Source organism: Mercenaria mercenaria, chromosome 8 (assembly GCF_021730395.1).
Source record: "Mercenaria mercenaria strain notata chromosome 8, MADL_Memer_1, whole genome shotgun sequence".
NCBI lineage: Eukaryota > Metazoa > Mollusca > Bivalvia > Venerida > Veneridae > Mercenaria > Mercenaria mercenaria.
In genome coordinates, this window is record NC_069368.1 from 15,811,048 (window position 1) to 15,828,857 (window position 17,810).

Sequence of the window (17,810 nt, forward strand, 5' to 3'; positions counted from 1 at the left end):
GAAAAAAGTGTTTTGTTGATAGACATAGTCTTTTGAGCAAAATTGGCTGTATACATGCAGTGACATCAGTTGTTTTGTTTATTTTCAGACGAGGATACCCAGCTGAGCCACTGAATGGGCCAAGCTTCTGTGGACATGAATATGTGTACCATCAGTAAAATATTTCACTTGGAACATTCCCCACATAGTGATCGTAGTTACAGAAGGGAAAATTTCAACTTACATCATTGTAACATTTAACGTTAACATTCCTTAGATTTAAAATCTACGGGATTTGGAGAGAAAATATTTTTGTACTGTTTTCATATTTTTTTTAGACTTAACACATCATTGTACCTATTAGTCACTCTGATTTAATTCCATTTGTATGTTATGTAAGCACCCTTGTCTAATTTTATTTGCAAGAATTTTGAGGATTGCATAAACACGAGTTGTATTTATACACACCATCTCTTTCTGAACCAGATATTTTTAAGTAATAATGTTCTGAAAATTATTGAAGAAAACACAATTTTTTGTGATTTTGATACCAATATATAATTTTTCTAGCTACTTCATTATACGAATACAATTTTACAGTTTGTGCGTTGTTTACCAGCATGCACGCTATTTTCAAGTTTGTAATGGACAGGCTATTCAGGTTTTTGTTCTCATATTGCCCTGGTTATAAACAGTCCTTTTTCATGTGTATTTTAACAGTGCCATGAAAAATGTCAGTAAGAATGTAAATATTGGAGACTTTTTTCCTAGACTGTAATACAAATGACACTATTTTATTGATTAGTATTTGATTCCTAAGATTTAAAAGTGATCATATATAATATAATAGAATTTACAGTAAGCGCCTACCGTATAGCGGGTTATTTCTGGGGGAAAATGTTTCTGCGGTCTCTCGGTAGAATCGCAAAAATTATTTCCAGCAGAATATTCATCCAGCAAAAATTTAAAACGCAAAAAATCTGCATTTTTTTAACCAACGTTGTTTCACGCTATGTTATCCCAGGTAATCTGAAGTTCACAATGGCCTGGTCTAATTATTGAAAATTACCGTCGCCATCTAATGTTATTACCGATAATGGTATAATCATGATAATTAGGCGTGTTGATCAATCAAAGTCCTAACTGTTAATCCCTCAGAAAACCTTTTTCTTTTGTGAATGAAATAAACTGAGTGAATTTCACTTGTGTTGTTCTTATTAATACCTTGTGACAATCTTCCAAACTAGGTATACTTTAGTAACATTTATATGAGTGTAACCGTTATATATATATAACGTAGTTTGCAGTTGGTGTTTGTGCAATAATTTATTATTGTTGGACTTATATTTTTTCATTTCGCAAGTTATTATATCCTACAATGTATTCATTAAATGCAAAGTTACTTTACAGCAGTTACCAGTAATTTAGTTTATTGTTTTCATACTCTATCATTCTCACAACGTCCGATCATGCGAGGAATTACCTCCTCCTTGGCACCGAAAACGCAGAAATTTCTCTTCCTTTTAGGTGAAAACGCAGAAATTAAACACGCAGAAATTTGTTTCACATTTTTTGGGGCCAAAACGCAGAATATTTTGACCGCAGAAATAACCCGCTATACGGTATTTTCACACTGGGTTGGTAATAAATGGATGTTTAGATCAGCCTCGAACCTATCACAGATGCATAATGAAATAGTCCAAATTGTTTAAGTCAATATAGTGGTCTTTTTTAGTATGCCATTAGTTATATTTTACAGATGTGCAATATAAGGCTAGGTTTATTTCAAGACTGGGTTTAAAGCCATTTTTAGCTCATCTGATTTTTGGAAAAAAAATGATGAGTTATTGTCATCACCTGAGCGGTTGTCGGCGTCGGCGTTGCCTGGTTAAGTTTTATGTTTAGGTCAGCTTTTCTCCTAAACTATCAAAGCTATTGCTTTGAAACTTGGAATACTTGTTCACCATCATAAGCTGACCCTGTATAGCAAGAAACATAACTCCATCTTGCTTTTTGCAAGATTTATTGCCCCTTTTATACTTAGAAAATATCAGATTTCTTGGTTAAGTTTTATGTTTAGGTAAACTTTTCTCCTAAACTATCAAAGCTATTGCTTTGAAACTTGGAATACTTGTTCACCATCATAAGCAGACCCTGTACATCAAGAAACATAACTCCATCTTGCTTTTTGCAGGAATTATTGCCCCTTTTGGACTTAGAAAATCAGTTTTCTTGGTTAAGTTTTATGTTAAGGTCAGCTTTTATCCTAAACTATCAAAGCTATTCCTTTAAAACTTGCAACACTTGTTCATCATCAGAAGCTGACCCTGTACAGCAAGAAACATAACTCCATCCTGCTTTTTGCAAGATTTATGGCCCCTTTTGGACTTAGAAAATATCAGATTTCTTGGTTAAGTTTTATGTTTAGGTCAACTTTTTCTCTGAAACTATCAAAGCTATTGCTTTAAAACTTGCAACTCTTGTTCACCATCATAAACTGACCCTGCAAAGCAAGCAACATAACTCCATCCTGCTTTTTGCAATAATTATTGCCCCTTTTGGACTTAGAAAAATCATTTTCTTGGTTGAATATTATGTTTAAGTCAACTTTTCTCATAAACTATCAAAGCTATTGCTTTAAAACTTGCAACAGTTTTTCACCATCATAAGTGGACACTGTACATCAAGCAACATAACTCTATCCTGCTTTTTGCAAGAGTGATGGCCCTTTTTAGACTTAGAAAATCATGGGTAAGGACAATATTTCTATTATACAAAAAAAATCAGATGAGCGTCAGCACCCGCAAGGCGGTGCTCTTGTTCAATAGTGTTTCAGTTATGTAACAGCAGTCGGTTAACCTAACCATGTTCCTGGATTCTGTACCAGTACAAACCTGTTCTCCGCAAGTAACTACCAACTTCCCCACATGAACCAGAGGTGGAGGACAAATGATTTTAGACACGATGTCTTTTATCAATTCATGGTGAATAACATACGCCCCATCCAGGGATCATACTCTTGACCCCACGATCCATAGATTGGCGTTTTCCCTACTGAGATAAGTGGGCGGGCTCAAAACATGTACTAGAAATGTTTCTTGAGCTTTGAACTTCATGCCCTTGCTCTTTGGCAGTTGGTGATAGTTTCCGATTCTTGACACTTTGTATTGATGTTGCCATATATCCAAAATGGGGAATTTTTTCTTTACAGAATTCATATCATATACTTCTTGATGCATTATTTTACTATTTTATACTTTCATTTCAGTAATACAAAATAAATCTATATGATTACTGTTTTCTTTTAGCATTTGGAGAAACAAATGTGTGAAAGAAAAATCTTCCTTACCTTTTTATGCCCCCTGTGTCAAAGACCCGTGATGCACATAGTGTTTAAATGATCTGTCAGTCACACTTTTCTTACGTATTAAACTGCTCCTACAGCTTTCATCCAGCTCAAATGTAACTTTGTGTTCATCATTGATAGGAAGTGGGCATTTACATATTTTTGGGACTTTCATGTCCATTTTTTTTGTTTTGTTTTTTTCTTTGGAGTTGGCTGTATTAAAACAACTTGCACATGTTATTGTTGATTCATTGTCCAGGTATTATTCTCTGTTCTAATAACCTACATACTTGTAGAGCAAAATCTATCTTGGGTTATTCTGCAATACACTGACCTTGAACTATGCTGTGCGTGCACCAGGTTTTGGCTAAATGCTGCAGCATAGCACGCAGTTGTAATTATGTTTGATGAAAATACTCCTCTGATGTTATTTGAAGTAAGTCGTGTAAGAATCGAAGTAAGTATCTAAATATGTTTTATCGTAGAATAACCCTCGTTTGTCGTTCTTTTGCATAGATATATATCACTCAGGCCTTTGTGATATATTCATATGCATAAAAACTCCAACTCGGATTATTCTACGAAAAACCCAATTCAAACGAACTTTGTATTCAATATAAACATGAAGTAGACATGCACACTTTGTTGGGAATTTCATGTCAGATTATTTTTAGCTTGTCTGTTTTAAGGTTACCTTAACTTTGGTCAGGGTGAGCTATTTCGTTTAGATGGATGATCCAGTGTCAGTTGTCTGTCATCCTGCATCTCCCTTTTCAGTTCTCCTCTGAAACTGTTGGTGAGAATTTACCAGACTTGGTCAGTAAGTATCCTGGCATGGATTTGTTTTACCTTTTTAGCTAGACTATTCAAAGAATAGGTAGAGCTATTGGACTTGCTCATGCGTTGGCTTCCCAATTTGATGTACGCAAACTGGTATCTCAGTAACCACTTACTGGAATGGATTAAAACTTTACACACTTATTCACTGTGATAAACTGACTTGCAATGCACAGGTTCCATAAATCTATTTTGCTGTTTGACAAAATTATGCCCCTTTTTCGACTTAGAAATTCTTGGTTAAGGTTTTACCGGTGTATGTAAGCCGGTATCTCAGTACCCACTAATGGGAAACATCACACACTTGTTCACTGTCATAATCTGACATGCATTGCACAGGTTCCATAACTCTACTTTGCATTTTTACAAAATTATGCTGCTTTTTTGATTTAGCAGTTTTTGGTTAAGTTTTTGTATGTAAGCTGGTATCTCAGTACCCACTAACGGGAATGGATTGAAACTTAACACTCTTATTCACTGTGATAAACTGACTTGCAATGCACAGGTTCCATAAATCTATTTTGCTTTTTTACAAAATTATGCCCCTTTTTCGACTTAGAAATTTTTGGTTAAGGTTTTATATGAAGCTGGTATGTCAGTACTCACAAATGGGAATGGATTGAAAGTTCACACACTTGTTCACTGCCATGATCTGACATGTAATGCACAGGTTACATAACTGTACTTTGCATTTTTACAAAAATTATATCCCTTTTCTTGACTTAGCAGTTTTTATGCCCCCGAAGGGAGGCATATAGTTTTTGAACCGTCTGTCTGTCCGCAATTTTTGTGTCCGGTCCATATCTTTGTCATCGATGGATGGATTTTCAAATAACTTGGCATGAATGTGTACCACAGTACGACGACGTGTTGTGCGCAAGACCCAGGTCCGTAGTTCAAAGGTCAAGGTCACACTTAGACATTAAAGGATAGTGCATTGATGGGCGTGTCCGGTCCATATCTTTGTCATCGATGGATGGATTTTCAAATTACTTGGCATGAATGTGTACCACAGTAAGACAACGTGTCATGCGCAAGACCCAGGTCCGTAGCTCAAAGGTCAAGGTCACACTTAGATGTTAAAGGATAGTGCATTGATGGGCGTGTCTGGCCCATATCTTTGTCATCGATCGATGGATTTTCAAATAACTTGGCATGAATGTGTACCACAGTAAGACGACGTGTCGCGCGCAAGACCCAGGTTCGTAGCTCAAAGGTCAAGGTCACACTTAGACATTAAAGGATAGTGCATTGATGGGCGTGTCCGGTCCATATCTTTGTCAACGATGGATGGATTTTCAAATAACTTGGCATGAATGTGTACCACAGTAAGACGACGTGTCACACGCAAGACCCAGGTCCTTAGCTCAAAGGTCAAGGTCACACTTAGACATTAAAGGTCATTTTTCATGATAGTGCATTGATGGGCATGTCCAGTTCATATCTTTGTCATTCATGCATGGATTTTAAAATAACTATGCATGAATGTGTGACACAGTAAGATGACGTGTCGCGCGCAAGACCCAGCTCCGTAGGTCAAAGGTCCTAAACGCTAACATCGGCCATAACTATTCATTCAAAGTGCCATCGGGGACATGTGTCATCCTATGGAGACAGCTCTTGTTGGTTAAGTTTTTGTAGGCAAGCTGGTATCTCAGTACCCACTAATAGGAATGGATTGAAACTTCACACAATTGTCCATTGTCATGAACTGATATGCATTTTACAGGTTCCATAACCCTGTTCCGCATTTTTACAAAATTATTCTCCTTTTTAGTCCACCATCATCAGATGGTGGGCTATTCAAATCACTCCGAGTCCGTGGTCCTTCCGTTAACAATTTCTCGTTATCGCAGCTCCTCAGAAACGACTTTGGGGATTTTGACCAAACTTCGTAAGAATGATGTATTGATACCCTAGTTGTGTCCCCCTGAAAATCAGACTGGTTCAACAATTTTTAAGTGAGTTATGGCCCTTTGTTTATTTTCATAATTTACACAGGGAAAAACTGAAAAACCACAGAGCCTAGGGCTTTGATATTTGGTATGTAGCATCATCTAGTTGTCCTCTACAAAGATTGTTTAAATTATTTCCCTGGGGTCAAATATGGCCCCACCCTGGGGGTCACATAGACTTATGTAGGGAAAAACCTTGAAAATCTTCTTGTCCAAAACACTAAGCCTAGGGCTTTGATATTTGTAATGTAGCATCATTTAGTGGTTCTCTACCAAGTTTGTTCAAATTATCCCACTAGGGTCAAATATGGCCCTGCCCCTGGTTCATATAGACTTGTATAGGGAAGAACTTTTAAAATCTTCTTGTCCATAACTATCAAATTTGGACCACATGCATAGGTTTGTGTACCGAAATGAACTTTGACCTTTAGATTGCCCTAGTGACCTACTTTTACATTTTTGAAGGTACAGGCTTCGAATTTGGACCACATGCATAGTTTTGTGTTCTGAATTGAAATTTGACATTGATTTTTACCTAGTACCTACTTTCACATTTCTCAAGCTACAGCCTTCAAATTTGAAGCTCATGCATAGTTTTGTTTACCGAAATGAACTTTGACCTTGAAATTGATCTAGTGACCTACTTTCACATTTCTCAAGCTACAGCTTTCAAATTTGGACCACATGCACAGTGTTGTGTACCGAAATGAAATTTGACCTTGAGCTAGTCTTGAAACTTAGAACATTCAAAAATGGCTCAATGGTGGGTGCCAAGATCACTCTGTGTTTACTGAAAAATCTATTTTCACAGGCAGATAATTCAAGATAAAGCACCGGTTCCTAGGATTTTAAATACAGATTTCCATTTTAAACTTGATTCTCAGTCAGTAAACAAAGTTTAAAGAAATCCTGTCAGGAGGAAAATGTTCGCCTATATACATATAGAAAACTGTCATGTGTCTTTAAAATTTGTTAAACATCTAAAATACTTGACCTCTAGAACTGACCTTCATCTCACAAGAAACTGTTAAGAATTTCCATCCAACTGATTTTGTACAGTAACTTACTTCATTTAGAAAGTGAAGTTAGTACTTTTATCAAATATAAAAAGATATGACTTCAATTTTATAGCAGACTTATTGGTCAAAGCCTTTAAAGACATCTGAATTCCAGGTAAATCACTAATATTGGTGTGAGAGTTATGTCCCTTATGATGTGAGTGATGATAAGAATAACTATCCAAGTCCGTCAAGTAATTACAGAGATAAAGAGAAAGTGCATCAAAGCTAATCAAGGTGTGGACGTGGAAGGAAGCCGACACTGTCGAGTAGGACAGCTCTCGATACTTCATATAGTAAAGCTAAAAATGATATTACTAGTATTCCAAACATATATTGAAAGGAACTTGGAATCACCAGAATTCATTTTTTTCCTATTTTCAAATTTAAAGCTGAAAGGACTACACTACCATACTACAAAATTTGAGAGAGGACCTTACAGTGATGCTACAAACCAAGTTTAATGAAGATCCACCTAGCTGTTCATGAGGATCATTTAAATTTTCTATTTTTAGCTCTAGTGGCCCCTAGCTGGTGTCAAGCACCCCCATTTGAACAAACCTGCAGGAGAACTTAGGATGATGCTGTGTACCAAGTTTGATAAAAATCCATCTAGTGATTCATGAGAAGTGTTTTATGGGTATTTCTATTTTTAGCTGTAGGGTACCTAAAAGGGGTCAAGGGCCCCATTTGAACAAACTTTGCAGAGGACATAATAATGATGCTACAGACCAAGTCTGATGTTCCATCAAGTGGTTCACGAGAATTTGCTTAAAAGTTTTTCCATTTTTAACACTGGCAGCCCCCAGTAGGCCTAAGGTGGACCATTTGAACAAACTTGACAGAGGCCCGTGCCTGAGGCGGCTACTGAACAAGTTTGGTGTTCCAGTAGTTTCAGAGGTCCTAAAACATTATCACAAGCACTTTGTGCTCTGGTGAGCTAAAGTATTCATGGCTGGACACCAATGGGGCAGACAAATGGTATGACTTCTACATGCAGAGCAAGCGTAGTATCTGGTTGACTAATAATCATAAAGATTAAATTGTCTTTTTTTGCTTTATTTTTTTTCTTCTTTGTACAAAACAATGGAATTAGCGTGGCTGTCTTCCAAACCCAACCTGTTGGTTACCGCCTTGGGCGCCCATCTGTGTGATTGGTGCTGTCACCTGCAGACCTGGGATGTTTGCAAAGTCCTGGAAAACATCACATGTTAAACTGATTATCTTTACTGTCAACAAAAACAATAGCTATCAATAGTAGAATCAACACAAAACTCTTCGTCAGTCCAAACATTTTTAATGTTTTGAGCACATTTTTCTGACCTGTCACCATGATAAATACTTAATGATTACTTTAAATATATACCCATCACAAATTTTTGTCCTCAATCTGCACAAAAAGCTAAGACTGGTTTCAAACCAACTTGTGTTGCATGACAAAACTGAATAGTCCCGTAAGTTAGGACTTGAGCAGGATTCAGCTCGAGCTATCACCAAACGCAGTTAATAACCAGAGATGCCAGTTTGATGTAATGACCAGCCTAATGACCATCACCTTTGACCTTTAAGTGTGACCTTGACCAAGGACCTAGTAACCTAGGTTGTGCATTCATCTTAATGATGCTAATAAATATTGCTAGTTTTATGAGAATCTTTCCAGTAGTTAAAAAGATCTGGAGCTGACATAAAATCAAGCTACTTAATTGTAGATTTCCAAGTGAGAACTTAATGTTGGGCCTAACGTGCACTTTGCATGTTGTCTGGGAGAGGTTATCAATTGATGCTTATTTAATGATACAAAGCAAACACAATTTTAGGCTACTTGACCTCTGATCTCCCCAACTGCGACCTTGACCTAACATAGTGACCATGGTGATGGGCTCAGCACACTGTCTTGACAAGGTAAACAACTGAGGTTTAGAAGATATGGTGCTGGCATGAAGTTACAATATATGACCTTTTCCTTAAAGGTTTTTCTCTCTTATTCTTTTGGGAACATGACCCAAACCCTTAGCTTCGAAAATTTTACAATGCTTTGTTCCAAATTGGGAAATTTGTCCAATATCCATTGTACATGTTAATAACAAAAGCATAAAACTAAAACTGTCTTAAGGGACCATGACCAAACTGCCCTGGGTTGTGCGATCTGCCTGTGAATTAAATGATATTAGTTTTATGAAAATCTTCCCAGCTGTTTAGATATGGAGCAGCAACTCTACTATAGCCCCCATATACTTTCTATCTTGTGGTATACCTATTTAGCCTTGGCAATCAAACACTGGCATATATAAAGTTGATCAACTTAACAAACTTACCAACAACTTCAACATTTCCTTTGTATCAGGGTCAACCTCAATGATGTCATTCTGTTCAAGTACAGAGATCTGAAACAGAAAATAGTTCATGCAGAACTGAATAATATCTGACATGCCATCTTTTGAGCTCCTGTGTTAAAGGCCCACAAGGGTCAGTGTTTTAAAATAGCATTACACATTTAACATTCAGCATCACAGATGTGTAACGACAGATTGAAATAGTAATGGTTTACAACTATTAGTGCCCTCACGCAGCCATTTTTTTAAAAACCGAAATCGAATGTTTTGAAAGAATTTGGTAGACAGACGTTATGATCCAATGACTATTTCAGACTGTTTTTGCAAATATCAGTATTCTATGGTCTACACGAAAGTATACATTAGCTTAAATAAATCATTTTTCCATCACTTCCTAACATTTTGCTGTTTTAGTCTTCAATGATGTTAAAACATCTACATGCACAAACACTGCACAGACTAATCAATAATCACACATATTTGGTGAAGCCTAGAACTGCTGTAGTATCAGAATAGTGTACACAACACTTAGTCTTTAGCCAAAATCTTAAAACTCTACTGTTAACATTTGTTCAAGTTGGGTTCTATCAATCAAAACTTGTAGACCAATCAATTGTGTCAATCTTTTATTAAAAAGACAATATGAAAGCTTGTGTATGAAAAAAAATTCTTCACACACAACTTATTCTGCTTACCTCTGGCACGTAGTTATCTCTGCGTTCTCTCTCTTCTTCCTGTAACTTGATGGAGATACCACGGACTGGCCCTCTCTGGATACGCTTCATCAAATGGGTAAGAAACCTGCAAAATAATTCCTCAGTTTAAATATATATTTTCTTAAAAAAAAAAAAAAAACAGATTTTAAAAATATGGTGGCACTAGTGCATGTTTTCATACATTACTCATTGCTATTCAGCTAAGTACAATATGAACACCTGACATTTAGTATTAATAAACAGTCACACATTAAACCGGAATCCACTTAAAAACCGGAATCCACTTTCCATAACTGGAAAACACCTGTATTTTTTTTTTAATTAAAGGTATTTGTGAAGATATTTTGATTCAATTCAATCATATATATCATAAATAATTAACATACAAAAGGAAAATAAAATACGTTTACACAAAATGATTTATAAGAGATTGAAATTCGGCAACCACACGGGGAATGATCATAACCGAAATACACACGTATTTTATTAATAAATGGTATTTTTGCAAGTTTTTTTTTATAATTCAATCATATATATCATAAATAATTAATATACAAAAGGAAAATAAAACAAGAGCACCGCCTTGCGGGTGCTGACGCTCATCTGATTTTTTTTTGTATAATAGAAATATTGTCCTACCCATGATTTTCTAAGTCTAAAAAGGGCCATCACTCTTGCAAAAAGCAGGATAGAGTTATGTTTCTTGATGTACAGTGTCAACTTAACTTATGATGGTGAAAAACTGTTGCAAGTTTTAAAGCAATAGCTTTGATAGTTTATGAGAAAAGTTGACTTAAACATAATATTCAACCAAGAAAATGATTTTTCTAAGTCCAAAAGGGGCAATAATTATTGCAAAATGCAGGGTGGAGTTATGTTGCTTGCTGTACAGGGTCAGCTTATGATGGTGAACAAGAGTTGCAAGTTTTAAAGCAATAGCTTTGATAGTTTAAGAGAAAAAGTTGACCTAAACATAAAACTTAACCAAGAAATCTGATATTTTCTAAGTCCAAAAGGGGCCATAAATCTTGCAAAAAGCAGGATGGAGTTATGTTTCTTGCTGTACAGGGTCAGCTTATGATGGTGAACAAGTGTTGCAAGTTTTAAAGGAATAGCTTTGATAGTTTAGGATAAAAGCTGACCTAAACATAAAACTTAACCAAGAAAACTGATTTTCTAAGTCCAAAAGGGGCAATAATTCTTGCAAAAAGCAAGATGGAGTTATGTTTCTTGATGTACAGGGTCAGCTTATGATGGTGAACAAGTATTCCAAGTTTCAAAGCAATAGCTTTGATAGTTTAGGAGAAAAGCTGACCTAAACATAAAACTTAACCAGGCAACGCCGACGCCAACGCCGACAACCGCTCAAGTGATGACAATAACTCATCATTTTTTTTTTCAAAAATCAGATGAGCTAAAAATTAAACGCAGAATTATTTTACAAGAGACTGAAATGCGGCGACTGCGCGTGAAATTATCATAACCAAAATACACTCATATTATATTAATAAATGGTATTTTTGTAGGGTTTAATGCAGAACTCATTCGTATATATTATGAAGAATAAATTTACAAAAGGAAAATAAACTAGAAGATGCTTTTGCAAAAAAGCGCATGTCTCCCCAAATGCAAAGTCCTATAGGCAAGAAGTCAGTAGGGGTCAGGAGCGAAAGTCAAAGAGACACTGATGGTTGGCTGCAATAGGGATCATCTACTTGGCATGTCCAGTCATCCCGCTAAGTTTCAACACTCTTGGCCTAGTGGTTCTCAAGTCACTGTTCAGGCTCCTGTGACCTTGACCTTTGATGAAGTGACCCCAAAATAAATAGGGGTCATCTACTCTACATGTCCAATCATCCTATTAAGTTTCAACATTCTAGGTCAAGTGGTTTTCAAGTTATTTTGCGGAAATGATTTCACATGACCAGGCCCCTGTGACCTTGACCTTTAATAGACTGACACAAAAATCAATAGGGGTCATTTACTCTGCATGTTCAATTATCCTATGAAGTTTCAACATTCTGGATCAAGAGGTTCTCAAGTTACTGATCGGAAATGGTTATCAATGTTCAGGCCCCTGTGACCTTGACCTTTAACGGAGTGACCCCAAAATCGATAGGGGTCATCTACTCTGCATTATTATGAGAAATCATCCTATGAAGTTTCAACATTCTGGGTTGAGTGGTTCTCAAGTTACTGATCGGAAATTGTTTTCCATGTTCAGGCCCCTGTGACCTTGACCTTTAATAGAGTGACCCCAAAATTAATTGGGGTCATTTACTCTGCATGTCCAATAATCCTATAAAGTTTTAACATACTGGGTCAAGAGGTTCTCAAGTTATTGATCGGAAACGGTTTTCCATGTTCTGGCCCCTGTGACCTTGACCTTTGACAGAGTGATCCCAAAATCGATAGGGGTCATCTACTCCGCATGACCAATCATCCTATAAAGTTTCAACATTCTGGGTCAAGTTGTTCTCAAGTTACTGACCGGAAATGTTTTTCAATGTTCAGGCCCCTGTGACCTTGACCTTTAACAGAATGACCCCAAAATCGATAGGGGTCATCTACTTTGCATGTACAATCATCCTATGAAGTTTCAACATTCTGGGTCAAGTGGTACTCAAGTTATTGATTGGAAATGGTTTTTAATGTTCAGGCCTCTGTGACTTTGACCTTTAATGGAGTGACCCCAAAAACAATAGGGGTCATTCTACAGGACTCTTCATGACCAATCATCCTATGAAGTTTCAACATTCTGGGTCAAGCAGTTCTCTAGTTATTGATTGGAAATGGTTTTCAATGTTCAGGCCCCTGTGACCTTGACCTTTGACTGAGTGATCCCAAAATCAATAGGGGTCATCTACTCTTCATGATTAATCATCCTATGAAGTTTCAACATTCTGGGTCAGGTGGTTCTCTAGTTATTGATCAGAAATGGTTTTCAATGTTCAGGCCCGTGACCTTGACCTTTGACTGAGTGACCCCAAAATCAATAGGGGCCATCTACTCTTGATGACCAATCACCCTATGAAGTTTCAACATTCTGGGTCAAGTGGTTCTCTAGTTATTGATCGGAAATTGTTTTCAATGTTCAGGCCCCTGTGACCTTGACCTTTGATGGAGTGACCCCAAAATCAATACGGGTCATCTACTCTTCATGACCAATCATCCTATTAAGTTTCAACATTCTGGGTCAAGTGGTTCTTTAGTTATTGATCGGAAATGGTTTTCAATATTCAGGCCCGTGACCTTGACCTTTGACGGAGTGACCCCAAAATCAATAGGGGTCATCTACTCTTCGTGACCAATCATCCTATTACGTTTCAACATTCTGGGTCAAGTGGTTCTCTAGTTATTGATCGGAAATGGTTTTCAATGTTCAGGCCCCTGTGACCTTGACCTTTGACAGAGTGACCCCAAAAACAATAGGGGTCGTCTACTCCAGCAGCCCTACAACCCTATCAAGTTTGAAGGTTCTAGGTCAAATGGTTCTCCAGTTATTGCTCGGAAATGAAGTGTGATGTACGGACGGACGGACAGGGCAAAAACAATATCGTCTCCCCCAGAGTGGGGAGACAAAAATACTCCATTAACTTCATTATTTACTTTATTAACGCAAAACGAATTTATACGAGATTGAAATTTGGCTAGTGCACAGGAAATTTCCGTAACTTAAATGCACTCTTCTTTTTTAAATAAATAGTATTCTCTTATATAAACAATTTTTATCATTTTTGTAAGATATAGATCGATGCTCAATCAGATTAAACATGAATGAATGTTTGAGAGAAGTTTATTAAAAGTTTCTGTATACGAGATTATAACTACGATCTTACGAAAATAATGTACGCTTACGAGAATGACCGTAATCTAGAGTAGATATCTCCAAGAAATAAAGTTTATTTATTTATGATCATAAACCACTTCAAAATTACCATTTGTTGAAGAAATACGGGTGTATTTCGGTTACGATAATTTTCCGCGTGGTTGCCGAATTTCAATGTCTTATAAAATCATTTTGCGTAAACATATTTTATTTTCCTTTTGTATGTTAATCATTTATGATATATATGACTGAATTAAATAAACAAGAGGGCCATGATGGCCCTATATCGCTCACCTGTTATCATTGCACTTAAGGACAAGTCTTCAAGGTCAAAAGATCATAATAGAAATCAATCAAAAGAATTATGAGAAAATATAGTTGAAATTTTCTTTAAGTAACTTTAAAAACAAGATTTGAAAACTTTTTGTAGAGGTCCACTAGGCAATGCTACATGTCAAATATCTAAGCTCTTCTGGTTTATTTTTAGAAAATTTTGAAGATTTTTCTATGTACAATCAAGTAACCCCATGGGGCAGGGTCAATTTGACCCCAGGGGTCATGATTTGAATAAACTTTGTAAAAGTCTAATAGGCAATGCTACATGTCAAATATCTAAGATCTAGGCCTTCTGGTTTATTTTTAGAATTTTTTTTTAAGATTTTCCTATGTAAAATCAAGTGACCCCTAGGGCGGAGTCAATTTTGACCCCGGGGGACAAGGTTTGAACAAATTTTGTAGAGGTCCACTAGGCAATGCTACATGTCAAATATCTAGTCTCTACGCCTTCTAGTTTATTTTTAGAAAATTTTTGAAGATTTTCCTATGTAAAATCAAGTGACCTCTGGGGCGGGGTCAATTTTGACCCAGGGGGTCATGATATGAACAAATTTTGTAGAGGTCCACTAGGTAATGCTACATGTGAAATATCTAAGCTCTAGGCCTTCTGGTTTGTTTTTAGAAAACTTTTGAAGATTTTCCGTTGTAAAGTCAAGTGACCCCTAGGGCGGGGTCAATTTTGACCCCCGGGTCATAATTTGAACAACTTTAGTAGAGGTCAACTAGGCAATGCTACATGTCAAATATCTAAGCTCTAGGGCTTCTGGTTTTTGAGAAGAAGATTTTTTAAATATTTTCTTATGTAAAATCAAGTGACCCCTGGGGCGGGGTCAATTTTGACCCCGGGGGCCATGATTTGAACAAATTTTGTAGAGGTCCACTAGGCAATGCTACATGTGAAATATCTAAGCTTTAGGCCTTCTGGTTTATTTTTAGAAATTTTTTGAAGATTTTCCTATGTAAAATCAAGTGCCCCCTGGGGCAGAGTCAATTTTGACCCCGGGGTCATGATTTGAACAATTTTAGTAGAGGTCCACTAGGCAATGCTACATGTCAAATATCTAAGCTCTAAGGCTTCTGGTTTTTGAGAAGAAGATTTTTTAAGATTTTCTTATGTAAAATCAAGTGACCCCTGGGGCGGGGTCAATTTTGACCCCGGGGTCATGATTTGAACAAACTTGGTAGAGGTCCACTAGGCAATGCTTCACACCAAATATCTAAGCTCTAGGTCTTCTGGTTTTTGAGAAGAAGATTTTTAAAGTTTTTCCTTTCGGTTGCCATGGCAACCAGTGTTCTGCATAGAATTCAATTCTTTGAACAATTTTGAAAGGGGGCCATCCAAGGAACATCCCTGTGAAGTTTCATCAAAATTGGCCTGTTGGTTTAGGAGGAGATGTTGTTTAAAGGAAAGTGTGGACGGACGACGGACGGACGGACGGACGCCGGACGGTGAGCGATCACAATACCTCACCCTGAGCACTTTGTGCTCAGGTGAGCTAAAAAAAATTCAAAAATACCTTTAAAAAAAATACAGGTGTATTCCAGTTTATAGGTGGAGACCAGTTTAATGTGTGACCCTTAATAAACACTTAACTTCATTTCTTAACTCGAAAACTTCTTGCCAATATTTTGTTTCTAACTTTAATGGAAGTATTCAGTTAGTATCATTTTATACTTTCATCATACATCTTGACAAAATCAAGTCAACTATCTGCCCTAAAATATTAACAACTTTATTAAATGAAGGCATCACAATTCTGTTCCCGACTTCCTTTATTTTGTTATCTTCCTTACCCTGCTACTCTGTTGCGAAGTTTCTTGCTTGGTAAGATTGCAATGTCTTCACAAACTCTCTTGTTTGTGTGGAAATCAAGTGTGAGCTTTGTGTAATACTTTTCAATAATTACACGAGCTGCCTTTTTCACGGTTTTCGTCCTGACACGAGCCTGAAAAATATTGAGGACATGATATATAAAATTTCTATCAAGCATGAAACGTTATGTTTTACTTTTCACAGTAAAACTAACAAGCCTTACAGGTGATAACTTATTTAACAAAGGCAAATACTGCCAAACGCTAGACCAAAATGTTGCTTGGCCCATTCTTTCAGCTTAGACATAGAAGATTTTCAACATCATCATCGGTATTTTGCATAAATTTTTATACTTGAAAATTTTAACTTACATGAGATTTTACGAAGTTTCACTTGGGCAGAATTGTTGACATTTTCAACTGGCAATCTCAGTACTGTTCTTTCTTTGACATTAGTCGCAGCAGTGTATTTTGTCATTTTCTCAACACTATTTAGGGGTTTAGCTTTACATATATGAAAGTCCTTAAGCAGTTAAGACTTCCAGGGGTGGCAAGTTCAATTGTCCGTATTGCCCAGGTTGTCCCAAAGTTTGTACGGACAAGTGAAATTTGACCAGAATTTACAGTCGAGTACAAAATAGCAATTGACAAAACAGACAAGCAGGTCAAAATCAGATTTCGTCACCGCCGAGTTAGCTAGTACCCACAACAATCTGAAATTCTGATAAGTTTAAAGCATGCAGGGCACAAATTAGCACTGGAAATCTTTTAAGCTTCACTGAGCTCAAATTCCAATGTGACCAGCCTGATCAATATAGTGAGCAGGAAACAGATGTTTATGTATACTTTTTTCTAAAATAAAAACGAAATGCGGTGTACTGAAACAGGGGTTCCATTTGACCCGGGACCCCGGGTCCGGACCCGGGAGATTTTCAAAAGACGCTCAAAGGACCCGGCATGATACTTGCCTGTGCGTCCTTCGGGACCCGGAGGCATTTTCCTTTGATAATCCTTTCTCTTATCATTCATTTCCTTCAGTAAAACTATTTCCACGATAGACACGTGTATTCCAAAATAAACACTCGCGGTCATGCCCTCCTGCCTTTGAACTTCTGCTAAATCCCGCCCTTTCTCCTGTAGACATGCCTCGCTGATTTTTTTATCAGCAAGTTACGTCACGGTGAGTGCACATAGGTAAGAAGAATCAACGAAGTGTTGAAATTAATTGATAAAGAGTATTGATCCTGTGTACTGTCAAAAAAGGCGCCAATTATTAAATTATCGTAAGCAGCTGATTACCGAGCATGTGAAAAGTGCCCTGCAACATTTTTTCATGCCAACTTTAAATTAGACCATTGTTTAGTGATCATACCGTAATTTCAACAAGAAACTTCACAAATTTTGATGAATTTTGAAAGCAAAAATAAATTTAGAATGTCCGTTCACGAGTCTGATTACACCCGATGTCATATGCATATTTCCAAAATTCCTTAAAAAAACTGACTTTCAATGTAGTTTTTAATGATAAATAGCATCATTATTTGAGGAACTATCTCTGATTTAGCTTAGTTGGCCAAGTAAACTAAGCAAAAACTACTTTCCGATGACA

At 36.8% G+C, this 17,810-nt stretch overlaps 2 protein-coding genes across 3 annotated transcripts in view; one reads left to right on the forward strand and one right to left on the reverse strand.

The window, feature by feature from the left end:
- LOC123522996 (beta-hexosaminidase subunit beta-like) overlaps positions 1-3,273 on the forward strand; it is a 32,282-nt gene extending 29,009 nt beyond the window's left edge. For both annotated transcript variants that reach the window (XM_045300571.2, XM_045300572.2), the window contains exon 12: positions 89-3,273. In XM_045300571.2, coding sequence (XP_045156506.2) covers positions 89-158 — 70 coding nt within the window. In that variant the 3' untranslated portion in view covers positions 159-3,273. The remainder of the gene's footprint in view (positions 1-88) is intronic.
- Positions 3,274-8,218: 4,945 nt separating this feature from the next.
- LOC123522995 (40S ribosomal protein S17-like) lies at positions 8,219-16,395 on the reverse strand. Its single transcript, XM_045300570.2, has 4 exons — positions 16,184-16,395; positions 10,204-10,309; positions 9,491-9,559; positions 8,219-8,369 (listed from the first exon to the last, which is right to left on the reverse strand). Exons 1-4 carry the CDS (start codon positions 16,378-16,380, stop codon positions 8,268-8,270), a joined length of 474 nt encoding a protein of 157 aa, XP_045156505.1. The 5' UTR covers positions 16,381-16,395; the 3' UTR covers positions 8,219-8,267.
- Positions 16,396-17,810: the final 1,415 nt, after the last annotated feature.

Excerpts from the sequence above, each read along its gene's own strand:
- LOC123522995 (XM_045300570.2), bottom strand. The coding sequence starts at position 16,380 with ATGCTTGATAGAAATTTTATATATCATGTCCTCAATATTTTTCAGGCT. Across the intron at positions 9,560-10,203 it reads GAGATAACTACGTGCCAGAG|ATCTCTGTACTTGAACAGAA; the intron begins GTAAGCAGAATA and ends TTTCTGTTTCAG. Across the intron at positions 8,370-9,490 it reads AGGAAATGTTGAAGTTGTTG|GACTTTGCAAACATCCCAGG; the intron begins GTAAGTTTGTTA and ends GATGTTTTCCAG.